This window comes from Tachypleus tridentatus, chromosome 5, assembly GCF_004210375.1.
Source record: "Tachypleus tridentatus isolate NWPU-2018 chromosome 5, ASM421037v1, whole genome shotgun sequence".
Taxonomy (NCBI): Eukaryota; Metazoa; Arthropoda; class Merostomata; order Xiphosura; family Limulidae; genus Tachypleus; species Tachypleus tridentatus.
The window spans coordinates 43,726,237-43,747,423 of NC_134829.1; the positions used below are offsets into that span (position 1 = coordinate 43,726,237).

At 31.8% G+C, this 21,187-nt stretch overlaps 1 protein-coding gene across 1 annotated transcript; it reads left to right on the forward strand.

Annotated features, from left to right (window-relative positions):
- Window positions 1-3,680: 3,680 nt before the first annotated feature.
- Window positions 3,681-19,959, forward strand: LOC143251051 (putative acetylcholine receptor chaperone). The gene is made up of 3 exons (XM_076502386.1): window positions 3,681-3,934; window positions 7,667-7,802; window positions 13,369-19,959. Exons 1-3 carry the CDS (start codon window positions 3,824-3,826, stop codon window positions 13,626-13,628), a joined length of 507 nt encoding a protein of 168 aa, XP_076358501.1. The 5' UTR covers window positions 3,681-3,823; the 3' UTR covers window positions 13,629-19,959.
- The last annotated feature ends 1,228 nt before the right edge of the window (window positions 19,960-21,187 follow it).

Sequence of the window (21,187 nt, forward strand, 5' to 3'; positions counted from 1 at the left end):
CCATGTTTTTACCCAATGTATCACAGGAGATGTCAGTGGAGATATTGACAACGCTAATGCTTGAACACAAATGACTAAATTTCGTTACGTGTTTACCGATTGACGCTTCGTTTCAGTATGGTCTTAAGCTTTTGACCAGCTAGTATTTAGGCTAATTTCATAGTGTTCACATTTTCCCTATTAAATGCTAAAAGGTTTTTTACTTTTATTTTCCCTTTTCTGATTTTCATCTTTCGAAGCTCTGCTCAAGTGATTGAGTCTAACAACGCAAAATTCATATTTTTTCTTTATATCCATTGGCCTTATGATTTTGGCTAGCAGTGTATATCACATTTATTTGTGTGGACAACAGCTATATGTATATGTATATATCACATTTATTTGCGTGGACGACAGCTGTATGTATACAAATATATGGGACCATGGTATTTCATGAAGTGAATTGAACATATATGTGAGTTTTACTCTATTTACCTTAAGAGGATGATGATAATGTTTTGATAAATTTGAGTCCTGAAGAAGAAATAGTTATAACTGAAGAAGAAATAACGAGATGTTATGTGAACATCATGGGTAATAGCTAGTTGTCAGCTTTTGTGATTTTTATTAATTATTGCAAGGAAACCGTCAGAAGATTTTTCAATGTAGACTATAAGTATTTATTACAGAGCTAAATATTGTCAGTGACGAGAAAAAAAGCCATACAATTTTTCTCCTCCTGTTGGTCACAAGTGTCTAAATTGTTTAAAGTTTGGTCTCCTCTACTATAATTTTACACTACATTCTTGTAAGGAAAGAATATATACAAAACCTGAATTTTGCTTGAAATAACCTAAGAATTAATCGTTTTGAAAACCATCAAGAGTTGTTTTGTTTTTTAAATTTTGCACAAAGCTACACGAGAGCGATCTGTGCTAGTCATCTCTAATTTAATAGTAATATACTAGACTGGAATAGGGATTGTCAACCTTTCAAAGATGACCCATTTTTACTTTTTGGCTAAGACTATATCATTTAGAGGACCGAAATAGGCCCTCATGGTGTAACCTAAAGAAAAGTTCCCCAATGGGACAGCGGTAAGTCTTCGGATTTACAACACTTAAATCAGGGATTCGTTTTCTAAGGCATATTAAGAGTTAATTAGAATGTTGATAGTGAGGCTGTATTCTAAATAGAAATGCAGATGTTAAGATTAAGTTTTCAATACCCATTGTGTCTGAAAAATTCTCTACTTTGTTCACAGTAAGAGTAAAACCAAAGAATTACATAAATCAAATCTCCTTAAAGAGCCGCAGCTACCGAACGCTGGACTAGAGGAAAGGCAGCTAGTCAGCACAGCCTACCTACAACTATTGGTCTACTCTTTACCAACAAGTGGTGAGATTGACCGTCACGTAATAACACCATTCACGGATAAACGGACGAGTTCGGTGACGAGGTTACAAATCCGCGATCAGCAGGTTTGTCAGACGAGCTCCCAATCAGGTCATGCGAGTCTTTCCTACAAGTGACAAAACTGTTAGACAAAGAGAAAGATTGATAAGAAGGAAACACATAAAAATTTACAACAAGATATCTATCATAATCTATCACATAGCAATACTGACTTTCTCTGAATACTTGAGTTTCTGAGAACGAAGTGAGGAGACTGTGTACATTATAAAATATACAAATTACAGTCTTTATTAGAATATAACTAAAAATACTCTTTGTACTTGCTTCGTACGAAAGACCGTATTTTGTATTAAATTATAACTATTCTTTCAGAGTGACCAGACTGAGATCATTTATCAGCCTGTTTATATTCAATATTCCTTACTTTCAGACGTTATTAATTCGGTCAGCAAATGATACTACACTAATACCCGCTGATTCTTTGAATATAGATGCTCTATTGCTCAAATAATCCTTCAGTCGAAATAGGCATCGTCTGTTACAGAGAACAAAGAAATAAAAACCTTATATAACTAAAACGATCAGAAAAATGTTATATAATTGCATATCACAACTTTACTAGGAACTTGGATTTACCCAGGACGAGTAGTGCTACCACGTGACTAGTCGTACACATTCAAGACTAGGGGAGGTTAAGACTTCAAAATATCACTTGACCAACATTGCTGTTTCTATAACTTTACAACTTGCAGTATTACAGTCAGGTTAATTATATTTCTATGCCAGTCAATGGCAAGCCATCTGACATGTAGTGGCGCAAGTTAGTAAAAGTGGGTTTTCTTGAGGCTCTCCCATTTCTCCCATCCTCTCCACATCCAACTATAGGCAATGGATCTATAATTCCCTCGACATCCCGAAGTCTCATATTGACTGTTGATACTCGCTCACCCTTGTTGAAGTTAATTTACTCTTCACTGTCTCTGAACATTTTTCGTCAAGTTTCTTTGTCTTCATTTAGTCTTCCTGGTTCTATTAAATCACGAGCGGGGCGAAGTAAAAGAAAATTTTGAACACCCTGGGTTATATTTGTCTCCAACTTTCTGTTTGAGGTTAAATAATGTCAAACTGAAATACCTAATATGGATTTCGATTTCATTTCAGTAACTATCGCAAGCGAACGCCGTCCTTGGCCCTTCCTCCTTTTTAGCTTAAAACACTCCATGAGAAAAGTGTCAAACTCATCCATATACTCAAAATCTCACTTGTGTTTTTATTAATATAAAGGGTATAAACGTATGTTTATATACAACAGCAAAATAACCTCATGAAAAACGTATAAAACGAGAAATATTTTATATAGCATATTACTGAATGAAACATGCAATGAAAAATAAAGAATAAGTAGTACATTTCGTCTTCAAAAGCCTAAGTTGCTTGCCTGAAAGACTGAAATCTTAACGTTTGCTACAATAAAAAAACGTCAAAATATTGAGGAAACAAGTTATAATTTAAAATTCTTCGAAATAAATGTATATCTTCATCGTCTCTTAAAATTTCATATTCTCATTACGCAACCGATATTTTATGTAACTGTTTTATTGTTGTTTAAAATTTGTAGTGCACACTGAAAGGATTTCGATATTTTAGAAATAAAGATAGTAAAGTTTCTTTGTTTTTGTTTTTGAATTTCGCACAAAGCTACTCGAGAGCTATCTGTGCTAGCCGTCCCTAATTTAGCAGTGTAAGACTAGAGGGAAAAGATAGTAAAGAAAAACAACTTTTACTTTTAATGTTATAACAACAACAACAACAAAAGGTTGATGAAACCGCACTGGCGAAACATTGATCAAAATAAAAAGTTTTTCATCATCACATAAATGATGATGACATTTTTTTACTGTTGTTGTTGTTGTTTAAGCACAAAGCTACACAATGGGCTATCTGTGCTCTGCCCACCACGCGTATCTAAACCTGGTTTTTATCGTTGTAAGTCCGCAGACATACCGCTGAGCCACTGGGGTCCATTTTTTTACTAACTTTATTGCTAAAACCATATTTGAATTATTTGATGAATAAAACAAAGCATAATTCAATATTAATACAAAATGTAAACAAGTTTTATTATATTAGAAGAAGTTTATTATTTTCATAGAATAATCTGAGGTATTTTATTAAAAAAATTTCTGTGAAAAAAACAAACAAACATAAAAACAATTTTAATTCGCGTTCTTATTTTGTTTTGATTTTCATAGTTTGAATAGTACTAAAGCCATAATCGAATACCGATACCTACTTTTCCTTTCATTTTCGTAATCTGTTTAAAAGTGTATTGTCGTTCCGGTTAACTTATAGTAAATAGTTTGTGTTTAGGAAGTTTATTGTGTAGTTAAACTTTAAAACAGCGAATTACTATTGTATCTTGTTACAAATGAAGTCGATTGTGTTAACTACGCTGTCTGTGTTTTTGGGATTATTTTTTATATTTGTTGGGTCGATGAAAGTAACACCAAGCATAAATAGAGAAATGCACAGAGAAATTGTGAGTTATATTTTTACGTTTTTGCTTGACTAATATTAAATTAGAGTAGCTTCACTTCTTTTTTACCTTACAAATTAAAGTTTTAGTCATTTATTTTTGTTATTCACATGCTAAAGCCACCCCTCTCCGCTAGTACAGCGGTAAGTCTACGGATTTGCAACGTTAAAATCAGGGTGTTCGATTCCCCTCGGTGGGCTCAGCAGATAGCTCGATGCAGTTTTGCTATAAGAAAACACACACACACTAAAATGTGTTAGTTTTCGGTTTGGTACTAATTGTTTGTTTATAATGGCCTAATGTAATGTAATTAAGGTATTATATAGTTGTGCTTATAATGCACTTTAGTTGGATTTATAAATTACATTGTTATAATATACTTCTTAAGCCATTGACATAGGAAGTAATTTTGGAGTGGTCACATGCCTTTGTCCCGTTGCTATTTCTAGTGGTGGGGCTGTGGGCATGCCCAATAGATATGTTTTGGAAACAAAATGCTACGAGTTTGAATTTGAGTAATTTTAAGTACATTGCAAATACTGTATACACACCATAATATATTGAATTCAAAGAACCAAGGTGTAATACATACGTTGTAGTCATACATGTTGCAAAAATGCAGACAGGCCCTTATTGGCTTTACTGTTTCCAATGGCTCTGTAAGTATAATTTAAGTAAAGAGTAAGGATCAAATGTGACAGTCCAAAGGCATGCAGTTAGAAAATTTGGGGACAGTCTTATGTATGCTAACTACTATATGATTTTGAATTTAGTGATTAATTTGCTAAAAATCCTGTATTTTGAAATTCAGACTCTTATATCTGATTGTAAATATATTTCTCTTGATATTGGTAAGGTTAGTGATGAAAATAAAACCAGATCAAAAGTATTAATTTTGTTTATTTTTTTAGTAAATTTTATCAGATTATATGTTAGTACTTCCAAATTTGATGTATTATAGTGTTTGAATGTATTCTTTCATAGAGTGGGTTCTTTCAAATTATTTGATAAAAGTAATGCGAAGTCTAGCCACTTAATGATAATCGATTTATATATTTCTTCAGTGATTTTTACTGTAGGGTATGCTCATTTTGACACAAGTTGTAGGCCTAAGTTTGCAAACCTTTTACATAAACTTTTAAATTACTGTTTGCTTAGAAACTAAGTGTTTAAGAGAAATTTACTTGATTGGTAACAAACCTTACTAACATATTGTTTAACTTCACTCATTCAATTTACTGTATCAACAACTACTTGATCTATTACCAACTGGTTACCTCACTGAATTTCCAACCACTACTCAATAACGTCTCAATAAATGCTTTTCTAATCATTCATTAAATACTTCACTGAGCAAACTGTTTATTCATATTTTTAAAAAACTTACCCATTATTAGATGTTAAAGTTTCTTGATGTTAATATTTATGTGCCTTTAAGCTAACATCTGAATTAAAACAATGAAAATATAGCCCACAATGCTAGCATAAAACAAGGACAATGGCCTATCCTAAATACCATTACCTGAGTAAAAGTACAAATTTAAACCCTTCTAGAAATGTTGGTAGCAACTCCTTTATAAGCTAATCAATTTGTTAGATCTATCATACAATTTTATAAATCTTAAACCTGTGTCCTCATATCCTGGTGTTGTTAGAATATGTAAGAAATCAAGATTAGTTTATTCTTTTGATTCAATGGATAATTTTACAAACTTTAATATGATCATCTCTTATCCTTTTTTTCTTAAGAGAAAGTAAATGTAAAGATCTTTATCTGCAGGAAATAACCCTTGATTATGTAAAATTATTTTTTGAATGTTTTTTCCAATAAGTCAATATTCTTCCTTAGATAAGGAGACCAAAACTGTGTACACTATTCCAAGTGAGAACTAACTGTTGATTTGTATGTATGTAATTATCTCTTAATTTCTAACCAAACTGGCTATCAGCAAGTTTTGGGAGAAGATCATTGCTCTGATGGCTTGTGTGATTTGTCCACTGCTGCTGTCAAGATACTTTTCTTTAGTCCCACTGTTAAGTGATTTTTCATGTCTGTTTAAAGCGTGATTCAACTTATGATAATCCAAATGCATTACCTTGAATTTACAATAATTAAAGACTATTAGCTAATAATTTGTTTAACTTACAAATTCATCCAAACCATTCTGCATTCAATATCTTCAGCACATACATTTGCCGTATGTCCTGGAAACCACAGAACCTCCTGGATGCTAGTTTGATTCCTCCCTTTTGTCTAAATTAACTCTGCTATTAGAGGACTGAAATGTTTAGACTACACTTTTTGTAATCTTCGCAAGAAAGCAAAATGGGTTGAAGAGGCTCAAATACCTGTGGTAGTTTCTGTGTAGTATGTAGTATAGTATTGTGCCACTGTATAGAACTGACCATTTAGTAGAATTTACTAACTAGTTAATTGTTTAGCTCAAATTTTGTACATCTGAAAAGTTAGTTTGGTTTCATATTTTAATTGGTTGATTTTTATAGACAATGGATGACCTTAATGAGTTAGATTGTCATCTTTCTCCCCTTCTCTTTGAGTTCTTTGGTTGAGGTGAAGGTATTTTTTATCCAAATCTGAAAATCAGTTTTTCCATGTAGTATTGTTATTTCAGGACTGTAATATATTTTTCATTCTAAAAAATGTTTTCAGGTCAACTCTGTGAAGAAAGGTAATTCTTAGATCACTTTGAATTTTAGTGTCATTTTGACTATCAGTATCTGTATATGTGTAACACTCTATACATAAAGTTGAAGCACAACTCTAAGAAAGAAACACGTTTACATTTTGTAACAGAAGTCTATAATTATAAATAGCTAAAACCTGGGATTTTCAAATAGTGTCTGATTTCTCCAGTCCTACTATGATAATGTAAATAAATACATGTTTATTTTGCACTTAAAATCATTAACTATTGGTTAGTATCTCAGGTTATCTCATTCTTTTGTCACTGGGGGGCTTCTATTGGTAATTGGGGATCAGGAAAAACTATTATATGGTTCAATATGTCTTTGAATTCTTTCAATTAAATTTCAATAAAAATGGCATTTGTTCTGTGTCTATATTTGGTAAGCATATTTTTACTTTGTATTAACCCTTAAACAGTGGCCATCATCAACTGACGCTGCTTCCTACAATATTCCTGTTGTTTTAAGGGTTAATGAAGTGTTTATGGAATAGTGCCAACTGCCATGGTAAGAGAAATTCTGTGGGTTGAAAAGTAACAAACTGTTATATTTGCAAGGCATGAAAGTTCTGTGGGCTGAAGCAAGAGATACCTAGGGTTAAGAAAGGTTTGGAGGATTTATTATCCAACTATCAATCATTTGTTTTGTGTGAAAGAAGAAACCTAAAAAGTGATGCAAAAGTGCTAGAGCAGGTAACATCTAGTGTTCAGTAGAGAATCTGAGGATGTATGCCTTCTGCCATGTGTTAAAAATGCCAAGCAAAAGGAAGTGTGAGGAGACTTGTATATAAAAATCTTTATTCAGTGTAGCTATCAGAGTTTTCTGTTGTGCTAAAAGGTCTTTGAGTTTTACTAACACACTATTAAGGTTTATCTTCTCTCAGTTTTAACAGGTTCCACATCACGAGATCTTTGTGTATTTAGGAAACTTTGTAAGACTCTTTGGTGTAATATGGAAATGTAGATAATTCTTTTAAGTAAAGAGTACTGCTTTACACTGTTTCCATATACACTTATAAATTTCTTTCAGAGAAGAAACTTTGTGCAGTATGCAAAAGTGTTTCCATTTGCTAAAGCTTTGGGGTTCAAGGTTCCATCAAAATGGATGAGGCTTGTTGTAGGTTGGATAGAACTAGTTTGTGGAACAACTCTTGTACTCATTCCTGGTAAGTTTTAACAACTCTTGTACTCATTCCTGGTAAGTTTTAACAACTCTTGTACTCATTCCTGGTAAGTTTTAACAACTCTTCTACTCATACCTGGTAAGTTTTAACAACTCTTGTACTCATTCCTGGTAAGTTTTAACAACTCTTGTACTCATTCCTGGTAAGTTTTAACAACTCTTGTACTCATTCCTGGTAAGTTTTAACAACTCTTCTACTCATACCTGGTAAGTTTTAACAACTCTTGTACTCATACCTGGTAAGTTTTAACAACTCTTGTACTAATTCCTGGTAAGTTTAAACAACTCTTGTACTCATTCCTGGTAAGTTTTAACAACTCTTGTACTCATTCCTGGTAAGTTTTAACAACTCTTGTACTCATACCTGGTAAGTTTTAACAACTCTTGTACTCATTCCTGGTAAGTTTTAACAACTCTTGTACTCATTCCTGGTAAGTTTTAACAACTCTTGTACTCATTCCTGGTAAGTTTTAACAACTCTTGTACTCATTCCTGGTAAGTTTTAACAACTCTTGTACTCATACCTGGTAAGTTTTAACAACTCTTGTACTCATACCTGGTAAGTTTTAACAACTCTTGTACTCACACCTGGTAAGTTTTAACAACTCTTGTACTCATACCTGGTAAGTTTTAACAACTCTTGTACTCACACCTGGTAAGTTTTAACAACTCTTGTACTCACACCTGGTAAGTTTTAACAACTCTTGTACTCACACCTGGTAAGTTTTAACAACTCTTGTACTCACACCTGGTAAGTTTTAACAACTCTTGTACTCACACCTGGTAAGTTTTAACAACTCTTGTACTCACACCTGGTAAGTTTTAACAACTCTTGTACTCACACCTGGTAGGTTTTAACAACTCTTGTACTCACACCTGGTAGGTTTTAACAACTCTTGTACTCACACCTGGTAAGTTTTAACAACTCTTGTACTCACACCTGGTAGGTTTTAACAACTCTTGTACTCACACCTGGTAAGTTTTAACAACTCTTGTACTCACACCTGGTAAGTTTTAACGACTCTTGTACTCACACCTGGTAAGTTTTAACGACTCTTGTACTCACACCTGGTAAGTTTTAACGACTCTTGTACTCACACCTGGTAAGTTTTAACGACTCTTGTACTCACACCTGGTAAGTTTTAACGACTCTTGTACTCACACCTGGTAAGTTTTAACGACTCTTGTACTCATTCCTGGTAAGTTTTAACACTTAACTCTGATTTTTAATCTGTTGTATTTTGTTGCACAATTTATCCATGTGTTCTGTTATGTTGAAACACTTTCTAGTGCAATAAAAACATAAACATGCTAAGATAATTATGCTTTTTTTATTTTCATTGTCTGTGTTGCTGTGGAGAATATTTTGATTAGAAGCTCAGATCTACAGTAATTAATAAGTTAAATGGAGAATTGTAAGCTTTGGGTTAGAGAGTAATGGTGTTACTTCTGTGTTTAAGCTAGTATTGGCTTTTTCACCAAAGTTGAAACAATATCTCAAGTAGCTACAGTACAATACATTAGTTCACTACCTCCTTGTAGAATGAGGGGCTATTATTTTGTACATTTGCTAAGATTTTTGTGCATGCACAAACTTTGAATAGAACTCCCATTCCTAACATAGACTGCTGTAGCTTATGATGTATTTATCATTAGACTGTATCTGTTTACCAATAGGACACATCCTTTTATGCAGTGAACACTGAGCACTAGCATTGAAACAAAGGGTCATTTATTTTCCTAGACACTGTTTTGTTCAGATACTTGTTCATTAGAATTAATGAAATGTTTATTACCTATAGTGTAGTCTCTTTTTTTTTTCTATTTATTTACTTGATTACCAGAATGGAAGATAAAAAAAATTAAATATTCCAGTTAGTATGTTGACATGCATTGTCATAATTTTGAATTTAAACAAAACCTGTTTTGTGCAACATGCTTTCTAGTGTTTGTTGTATGTACTTGCATTATTTTAACCCAGCCTATAGTTCTTGTTAAGTGCTCTTCAGTTTTGTCATTACACCAGTGACATAAACCTATGTACAGTGGGTCCCTGTTATGTTATTATGACATCATTCACCAATTACTACCCATGCATCAACATTGACAATGTAGTGAAAAAATTCTTCTGAGAATACAGACTTTAATGGCAAAACTGAAAGTCTAATATATTTTATAATAAAGTTCTGTAGCTAAAGTGAAATTGACCAAATGAATTGTGAATTTTTTCTCTCATCTTTGAGTATATCCCAACATGTCTTATAATTAAAATCAATGAGCTACGTCTTATTTTACCATTTTTATGATTAAAGTTAAAATTTTAAGGGGAAATATTTCTTTAGGAAATTTCTACAAACAAGCACTAAATATTACAGATAAATTTAGCTAGTATGTTTAACTGGTTATATCTAATTTTGAAATACAAAAAATAATTCATATTAACTTTCATATTTCATTGGTTAAGAAGTAGAGCTTCAGTGGGAGATTTCAGTAACAGATGTTAAGCATTGAATATTTGAATGTATAAGAACCAGATGTGTTTGATAAATATTTGAATAACTATCCAACAGTGAGGGGAAGAATGATAATTAATGCTAAATAAAACTGTTTCAAGCATGTTTAAATTTTTATTATTTTTTAGCTAGAACAAATTTTGTTTTGCCAAATAATCTTTGAACAAGTTTTCCAATAACTATTTGGAAGGAAATTAAAAATAGACTTAACTATTCCAAACAGTGGGTGTTCGATCTTTTAGCCTTTTGATAGATTTGTACAAAAATACATAGACAACAAAACATAGACGTAAGAGGTGTTGAAATTATAATACAGAATTTGTTAAATAAACTCTATATTCATAAGAATAACAACAGCAATAAATAGAATATAGAATAAAGAAAAGCAAACTTTCACTTTTCTTTTGAGCTTTTCCATACATGAAACATATCACAAGAATTAGAGATCAGATGATACTAGAAAAAACAATAATAATTCCATAAGAATTATTTGGCTATTATGTGGTCACAATGATGTGAGCTAAAATGGTTGCATTATGTCTTTTTGTAGAATGAAACTAAAGTATTAGGAAAGTGTCTGTGAAATAGAGATAAAGTTTAAGAATTACTTCAAAATATTTTGTAAGTCAATTTTTTTGAACAAACTAAATTTTTTAAACATTTAAATAAGACCTTATGATTTGATCACTGATGTTATAATCAGACTGGACTAGCGAATGTAAATCAGCTCGTAATCTGGGGGTCATGGGTTCAAATTCCCGTCACATCAAACGTGCTCACTATTTCAGCTATGGGGGCGTTATAATGTTACAGTTAATCCCACTATTTGTTGGTAAGTAAGTAGCCCAAGAGTTGATGATTGGTGGTGAAGACTAGCTGCCGTCCATCTAGTGTTACGCTGCTAAATTAAGAACAGCTAGTGCAGATAGCCCTTGTGTAGCTTTGTATGAAGTTCAGAAAAACAAACAAAATAAACAATAAATCATCTCTGAAATCATTTCCAATGGGTGTTTTTTTATTCTTTTATACAATTAAGCTTACAGTAACAGTGAATAACATGATGCATTAAAACACACAAGCTGTGAAGTTCCATTTATCTCATTTTTAAATATGATAGACATAATACTTAGTAGGACAAAAACTAATTTTTGGAAAGTAGCTTTACAAAACAAAAAACTAAGTAATTGTTAAAGTTATTTTGAATAAATAAAACAAATGTGGTAATAGAAGCAACATTCACATTTTGGATCTGCTCATAGTGGTTGGAACGTTGCTCCTAAACAAAATGAATCTATTAAAACTTGTCAATGTTGATTACAATTTATACTACAATCCCAGTAACCTGTTATGTCAAAACGTACTGGACTGTTTTAATTGAAATATAAATAAAAAAAAAAACTAACATTACAAGATTAACTTGGTAATTATTTACAAAAAACAAACAAACTGTGAAGTTGATACTGAACTATAAGAAAAATAATGCCAGAAAATAGTAAGAGGAGAGTGATTCTTCAAGTTAGGTAGTTTTACTTACAACAATATCTATTAAAAGTAAGTGGAATATTTCCAACAGATAACTGGCAGTAAGTTACTTTAGAAGTGAAGCTGAACAATTAGTGGAACTTCCCAACTAATTAGTCATCAGAATTATTAGTTATTTACATCCAACTAATTGATTATTCTTGTGTTAGATGGCAAAAAACAACAACTTTATAACACTAAACATTGAGTTTTGATACCTGTGGTAGGTGGGTCATAAACAGCCCATTGTGTTGAATAAAACAAAGTGGCTATATTTCAATCAATTGAATCAATTAAGCTGAACAAACATGAATTATTCAAAATAATTAAAACTCTTAATGGCAATATTTTGATTATTGGGTAATTGGAAACATTAAATTTTAATTGTTTAATCAGAATTTCAGTTAGTAGATAGATAATATAGAATTAATTATACATTAATTTTTATTAGCAGATTATTTTCATGATTAATCATAAATTCCATTCCTGAATAATTCACATAAGTGAAAATCAAAAACAGTAGTTGATTATATTGATATTAATTAATGCTCATAGTAACTGATTGTACTGATTGAGTTAACTGCCCAGCTCTATTTGGAATTAAACATGAATAATTGGAATATGAGATACAGAACTACAGTTTGTCTTTAGAGATGTTAATTAAAACATTGAATTGGAGGCAATGTGGGTTTCTTTCAATAGCCTAATTCATATACTTAAGTTGAACTTATATTAAACTCATAAGATTTTAAGGTCCTAAAAACCACATGCTGATATGTGGATGTAATCTCATGACTTTTCTGATATTGTAGCAGATGTCTAACATTAAGTGTACATAAAGTAATTGTTTCACAAGTTGTGTTAAAAGTGGTGTTATTTAAACGTGAATTATCCTTTATGGTCAGTGTTTAAAGTACAATTTAATGTTCATAACATGTTCAATAATTGAAGCAAGATACAACTTTTTGAATTAATAACCTTAATAGAACTAGATATCATTCAGTTTCATAGCAAGATCACGAATCTCAAGGACAGAGTCGAATGACTGACTTGATTAATTGAAATAATTGGTTACTTGTAACCATTCGTTACATTTATTACTCAAAAATTACTTAAGTTAATGTCACAAAAATAATCAGTTAATCAAAAGAATGTTTCTGATTATTACTATTTTGGATTATTCCAAATATCCACATTTTGTGAGAGTAATTAACAAGATGAATGTGATTGATTTATTTGCTTGGTGAATAGTTGACTATCAAATTCCATTGATAGCTCAGCTGGATGTTACAGTTGTTTTCTCTTGTGCTTGAAATTCATTTTTGACTAGTAAATTGTATTCCTTAATCAGATAAATTTTCAGGTATGTTAATGTAAAAATATGAATATGGTTGAACTGTTTTTAACTATTAGAGAGAAAGAAGAAATAAACTGGTAAAAGACTTTTCTGTTGTGATAAATACATGTGTGTGAAGTATGAAGTATTAGGGGTTATTTCTGTTTCTTTTTTTGTAGGAAATGTAAAGCAAGTAGCCAATGTTATTTTGCTCGTACTAATGCTCGGTGCTTTTTACACTCACTCCATGTTGGCTGACAAGTTTGAGAAGACAGCTCCCTCTATAGTTTTTTCTCTGATGTTGGGCTGTAGACTTGTAGTTTTCTACCAAGTTCGTCGTAAAGAAAGACAAGTAATGGAACAACAAGCTAAGGTGACAACTTACAGTGAACCTCCTGCAGTGGGTCAGTCGAATGCTAAAAGTTTGAAACAAGAGTGAATTATGGAAGTTTTGGAAGTACTATGCATAGATCAACTTTAGTTTCCCTCGGCATAACTTAACACTTCAGAATAGTAATTGAAAAGTATGTGTTTTACAATGTGAAAGAATTTCTGTTTCTCAGACAGTTTAAGATGTTTTATGTTAGGAGTTAAACGTTTTCTCGTTTGTAGTAGCAGATTATAATACACACAGCCTCTTTTAAAACTTTTTTTAGTTGATTGTACACCATGGTTATATGTTTCCATCTCTCACTGTTTTCACTTGTATTTTTACACACACACACAAAGTATGCAAATGTATAATAATTATGGTAGGTTTGGCACAATGAGTTTGATGCGTATGAAAAAAATTGTCTTTTAAGCTGCTAATGATAGCAGTTGATGATGAAAAGTGACTTGATGTAAATTACTAGAATCGTATGATTCAGTAATGTATAGTGCATGTGCATTCCTAATTATACACTGCAAACTGTTTGGAGAAAATGTTTTGACTACAGATGTATGGGTTATGTCTGGACTGCTTATTCATTATCACATCATATATTAAAATATACAAAAAAATTGTGTCCAAGTAGCTTAATGGTAGATTAATTATTCATATTTCATATATTACAGTTGATTCGTGTTGCATTGAGCTTAATTTATATTATGTAAAGCACGAGCATAGGATAAGAGAGGTTGGGATGAAGTGCTTATGAAGAAGAGGCATTTTATTTCCTTTTAATGGTTAGAAACATCAACAAATGGACGAGTTGAACAATACTGATTAAATATCTAAATGTGCTAAAATGTTAGTGATTTTGTAGACAAACTTGTGAACAAAAATTAGAAACAAAAACACTTAAGAAATATTGTGATAAGTAATGGTGTGGACATTTCATGAAACAAAATTCGATATCACAAGAAGTGATTGCATTTTGTGAAATAATTCTACTGTTACTAAGTTCTTGTTTGTTTTCATATTATCTCCCAATATAACAGACATACTTCCTAGTGAAGCTTAAATTACATAAGTAGTTTCCTCATGTCTGATTACAGGAAAACATGTTTAAAGAGTCGCAAAGATTAAGTCTTAATTTTATGCCTTTTAATTATACAAGACTTTTGTTTTCTTACAGAATATGATAACTTATTGTTGACCATTATACAATAATTAATTTTTTAAATTCAGTAATCATCCTTTTTAGTCTGTTTTTGAGAAGAAGATTTAGAAATCCTTTTAAGTACTTGGTTCATTCTGACAATTTCCTCTGCATAGGTTTAACTAAAACCAGCTTAAAAGTATCAGTTGAAGAAATTATTAGAGTTTCTGCACATTTAATTGTCAGTTTTCAATACATGGAGAAACCCATCTGAGTTTGCTTTTTACATGTGTACATTTCTCTATTACTGTGACTGTGACAGAGTAATCAGGTATCCCAGCAGTTGCCCTAAAGATGGCTGCAGAAAATCTGTACTTATGAATTCTAAGCTCTTGACAAGAAATTATTTTATAAAACCTAAGTCATAAACACTTTTAGGTGTTATGGTTAGTGAACTGAATCACTGATTTATAAGGTCTGTGTCCTGAGTGCTTCTAAATGTTTTGGTCAACTACTTGAATGGCTGGTTAATAAAGTTTAGTTTACTAAGCACCTGTAGGAGTTTGGATTAACATGAATGACCAGTTTGTAAGTTCTGTGTGGTAAGTAAACAAGAATGACTAGTTTATAAGGTTTGTTTATTATACATATTTAGATGTTTTGGTTAACTTAACTTGATTGACCAGCTTGTAAGGTTTTTATAGTAAAACTTGTTTATTTATAGTTCATGATATGTTGAGACATGACAGATCTTTGATGCTGGCTTCTTGCAGAGTGAACAGAATTAGTAAAAATTATTGGCAAAATATCAAACAGTGGTAAAACACACCCATATATTTAACAGCATGTTTGATAAGAACAAACAATTCTGTGGGTAAATATTTGTAGTATTGAAGTTAAAAATATGGAACAATGGTCTTGAATACAAGTTACATTATGATGTACTATGCCATATAAGATTAATTGGCATGAAACCTAACTAGACAGTGTCTTATTAATTTGTATGGTTTTCCATTAATTTCAAATTGTATTTTTAGTATTTTTACAGGAAATCTTGAATTAAAAAAACAGAAACTTCAGATTTGTGATCAGAAAAGAAAAACCTAACACACAGAAGTGTAGCTTTGACTAAAATATTCACTTTTTAACATTAAATGTAGCTTTTATTTTTCAGTTAAAATTGAAGACAATTTTTTTTTTCTATCCATCAGACTTCCAGAGTTGTCAGTTTTTCATTCTAGCACAACGTGTATACCTAACTAAACACCTTTTTGTTATTACTTGACTTTGATGAGAATTTCACAACTGTTGAACAACTGATTTTTGTAATAATAGAAATCAAAAATTGGAAACTCTTAAGCATCTTAAGGTACATCAGCAGTAAACTTAAACTTGTACACATATTATATAAGTAGCAAAATAACAATAACTATAGTTTGGAGATAAATTCAAAACTTAAACTCTGGATACATCACGTTTGGACAGCCAATCAGAATGAACATTAAACAGTACTGTTTAGTAACTCTTGTTTTACTACTCCAATTGTTTTTATATTTACATGTAATTCTCGTATTGTGTTTGGTGGGGGGGAATTTAATTTTTTTTTTTAAATAAGGCAAGACAGTTCTGTTTACCTTAATTGGGCAACAATAGGTTTTTGTTAACACAGTGCTAAGAACATTTACTTAAAATTGAAGGATCAAGATTCATGCATATCTCTTACCTGATACCACAGTACTTTTTTACATTTCATATCGAGTTCCTCTGCCTATGTTTCAGACTACCATGTGAAATTTGTGTACACTTTGTAAAGGTCATACATTATTCCTAAAATAAGTTTTTTGAAAGCCAGGTGACTATTGAAACAGTGAAAAGGTTTATTTATCGTGAGAAAAACGTACGGATTAATTTGATCTCAAATTTTTTTATCATATCATGAAAATTTATCATTCTTTTTTGTATATTTAAAATATTTATTTGTTAAATACTCAGCACTACAACGTAAAGCTGTATGTTTGCATGTACGTTTTGTTTGTGTGATTTGTTGTTGCACATCTTACATCTTATTTTATGCAGCTAATCGTTTTATAATATGTAAATTTGAAAATGACAAGGACTTATATGTTATTGGAACTTGAACCATAAACATTTTAACAAAATATTGATTACAAAAATTAGGATTTTTTTTTTTAGTTCTCAGTTTGCTTTGTTACTTTTATAGTGTATTCACTATCTGTATATACGTGTACAAAATATATTACATCATCTCTATGTTACTGAATTAGTAGAAAGGTTTATCAAAAACCATGTGGCATTGACCAGTGTTCCTGATTAAAATTGTAATGACAACCATGATTAGTGCTAAAACAGATAAAGGACTTCAAAGCTTGAATATATTAAAACGTTCAGTTAATCTTGAGCTAATGTAGAAAGACGGCTCTTTGAAATAACTTTGAACCTTTAGTTAGTATTTTGGTAGTGAAACACAACTTTGTACGTTTCATCTTTAAAGTTAGACTAGTGTGTGATGTCTCTACATAGACACTGAGAAAACATCTGTACAACATGTGTAGAATTTTACCACAATGAGAAACAGTTATGTCAACTTCTTTAATATAAGTCATGCATTGTGTATGTTTTAAAATTTATTTTACAGTGTGCTTAACTCTGATTTAACACGTGAGCTTACCAGGCTGAAGCCTGGGGCCTCAAGCCATGACTATAAATGTATTTTGAGTAGAGATTCTGTTTCGAGGGCAGCCTCTATAAATTAAAGCCTAGGGCAAATAAAACCCTTAATCTGGCCTTCAGCATGTTAACTGAAGCTGTTAGTAGTCAAAATTAATCTGTTCCCAGTTTTGTTTCCATTTGTCTGAAAGTTGGTCTTTGTGACATATTAGTATCTATTTCTTAGCCTTATAAGTTGCGTAGCAAGAATTTCTGAAAATGAAATTTATAATACAATAATCATTGTATCTGTAGGAAGCCTATTGAACTTAAAAATTAAATTCAATTGCTATTTGTAATACATGTTAAATCTAAAACCATACTCTTAGCTGTCATAATAGTTATTGCACATGGGAGATGATTTCCTAGAATTACTGTTTATGATAGATTTCATGTGTAGTCCATCTTTTCTGTCATCCAGAAAATAAAGTTTTGATGTGTCTTTAACCATAAATATTATTACCAGTGAACCAACTCCTTCTTAAAATGGCTGTTTTCTTGTTTTTATTTAGAAATATTCTTCCCTCTCACATTCACTTGAATTGTTTTAGCTATTCAGGTGACTATAATAAGATGTTTAATTCAAAGGTGAAGTTGTTTTATCAAGGAACGAAAATCTTTCTTTTTCTCTTCAAATATTTTATTATGGCTTGTGATTCAGAATTATTCAGGGTATTCAGAAAGTCACTGTGCACTTGTATATTTATCAACAGACATGTTTCAATATAGAACACAGGAGGTAAATATGAATGACAATTATAAACAATGTTGAAACTGACCCCTGTTGGCATCAATACAGGCCTGGATCCTTCTTATTTTGTTTCTAAACACTGCTACCAGTTGCTGGCTTGAAATAGACTGAATGAATACTGTTATCGCTGCTTTCAAACTTCACAGCGACTTTCTGAACACCCTATATTATTGGTAGCAGTTTAAATATTTTATTATGCCTTGCAATTCAGTATTATATATATTATTGGTAGCAGTTAAAAAGTTTCTAATATTTGTTTTTTTTAAGTTACAAGCTCATCTGTTGGAAGGTAGAACCAGTTGAGATGTAGTAGTTTATGATAGAATCTACTAAATTTATCTTTTATGTTTAGTTTAAAGGTCAGCGCTGTGCATACTTGTGGAAATTTTGTCTGACTGTTAGTAATGAGATTAAACAACTATTTAGAATGTGGTTAAACAGATTTTTAGGTTACAAGTAATTAGTTACAAAGTTTGGTTTGTTATTTATCTTAATGAAATAAGGTTTAGAAGAGAATTTAAAAAAAAAAACTCAATGACACGCTTAACAAAATGGTTGCAAAACAGAAATACTTAGCTACTTATATGACACATGAGATTTCAGGCAGATAATTGGAGACAAGTATGAAACATTTTGCATAACTGGTGAGGGGATGAAACCAGTCTGGAAACTTGGGTTTCAAATACACAAGTGTGTGTATTTCTCTTAAAAATACCTACAAGTCCACTTTATATATGCCTGTGATTTGTTGAAACTATATTATTCTGTATCAGCATACCAGTACAAACCTAATAGATATTTTTAATTATGTTTATTAATTACTCTTCAAACTGCCAGTACTTTTTTGTTGATGGTATAAATAGATGAGATAGTTCTCAGTCTGTGTTTGTATTTTGTTATTTTGCTAATGTTAAGATGACCTTGTGGTTAGGGCATTTGAATGTCATCAACAGCTGTTGGTGGCTACTGATGTTCATTAGCTGCATCTCCTCTAATTTACTACTGCTAAATTAGGATCCTCTGGTGAGACAGTGGTAAGTCTACAGACTTGTAAAGCCAAAATGAATTCAAGGTTCAATTCCTTGTGGTGAATACAGCTGATAGCTTGTTGTGGCTTTGCTCTAAAACAAACAAACTAAATTAGGAAAATCTGGTGCAGGGTAACCAAACGTTGAATGGTTTTGTGCAAAATTCAAAAAACAAATAAAGATGCCATTTTTCAGATTCGTAATTTGAATTCAAGATGTTTTAGATTTGTATTTAATTGGCATTGGCTGGAAGTTTGGTGCCCATATATTTTAAAGGTAACTTGACTTCTATCGAACTATTGTAAATTGGTAAGGCTGCGAGTAAATATCACCCGCCGCTAAGTTTTGGACTACATTTTACTAATGAATAATGACAATAACCGTCGCAGCCAAAAAGGGCAAAAATGTTTGCTGGCAGGATTGGAACCCGTATATTTTGAGTCGAGTTCCCTAACCACCAGGCCATGTCAGGCTTTTGTAAATTTGGTGATTCCTATTAATATCAGTAATAAACCAATTGATACTTTAAAAAACCGTTTACTGAAATGTCAACACAGAAGTGACTTGTGTAAGCTTGTAAACACACTTTAGCATAGTTACGTTGAGTAGTGTGTGTGTGTTACGTGTAATCAAAGTGTGTTTTATATATATATATATATCCTGTGACAATGGTATCTGTGTATTTCAAACTTTATTCTTAATAAAGTTCAAAAGTGGGTTTCTCATCATTGAGAACTTTAATCTAATTGTATCACTGACCATCTTTGTATTTGTAGGAAAATGCTTCAAGAATTTCAAATCGTTCTGATGACAGACTTGTCGTGGCTTATTGGTTAATGTGCTGGATTGCAGATCACAATGCCAAAGGTTCGAGCCACGATGGCACTGAACATTCCACACTTTCAACTATGGGCGCTTAAAAATGAATGATAGTAAATCCATTTGCTTGCTTCAAAGAGAGAGACGACGACTTTATGACGTCACAAACTATTCACGAGCACTATCGTTTGGTCAATACTTCAAAAAGTAAGATGATTTTCCTCTATCGTCTGCCTCCGATGGTGTAATGGCGATGCAGATCATGAAATAACAGTCCATAACATATGCATTTAATTTGAGGAGAAATGTTTTTCACTTTTCTGGTACCAGTTTTTCGAAATAAAATTAACGTAAGATATTGTTCTGTGTAGCTGCAGATAGAAACAACGTCAATATATAGATAATGTAGCAATGAAGCGATAGTTTACAAACAAAATTAAGAAGTTGCTGAGCAAGTTACGAACCACTATTTGGCGTTTCAAAAAGTTATTTGGCAACGTGCAAGACATTAAGAATACGAGGTAGTGGAGCATTATAAAAATCTGAAGTTATTTTTTGATAGAATTAAAGATATTTTTACAAGTCTATAATAAAGTCCACCTTTCTTTTATTTATAGCTATTCTGAACAACAGTTTTTACTCAGTGCTGTACTTCTTAGCTCCTTTTTAATTGGCCCAGCATGACCAGGTGGTTAAGGCGCTCGACTTGTAATCCGAGGGTCGCTGGTTCAAATCTCTGTCACACCAAACATGATCACCCTTTCAGCCGTGATGGCATTATAATGTTACGATCAATCCCACTATTCGTTGGTAAGAGTAGCCCAAGAGTTGGCGGTGGGTGGTGATGATTCTGTTAAATTAGGGACGGGTAGCGCAGATAGCCCTTGTGTAGCTTTGCGAGAAATTCAAAAACAAACAAACCAAACACTTGACTATTATACCAACAGTCAATACACTTACAAGGTTTCACTATGGGGTATAGCGCTATTTATCATTATCGTGAAAAAGTCTGTATCTATTCCACAGCCCATTTATAGAATTCTAGTCACACAATCGCTTCATTAATCTTTATTGTCTGTGCGTGACTTTGAACTATACGTACCGGTATTTTATCGCTACGTTATACGTTGTATTTTGTTACATAACGTTT

What these genes read in the sequence shown, in the direction of transcription:
- LOC143251051 (XM_076502386.1), top strand. Translation starts at nt 3,824, where the DNA reads ATGAAGTCGATTGTGTTAACTACGCTGTCTGTGTTTTTGGGATTATTT. An exon ending in GAGAAATGCACAGAGAAATT is followed by an intron (nt 3,935 to 7,666) that starts GTGAGTTATATT and finishes AATTTCTTTCAG; the next exon opens with AGAAGAAACTTTGTGCAGTA. An exon ending in AACTCTTGTACTCATTCCTG is followed by an intron (nt 7,803 to 13,368) that starts GTAAGTTTTAAC and finishes CTTTTTTTGTAG; the next exon opens with GAAATGTAAAGCAAGTAGCC.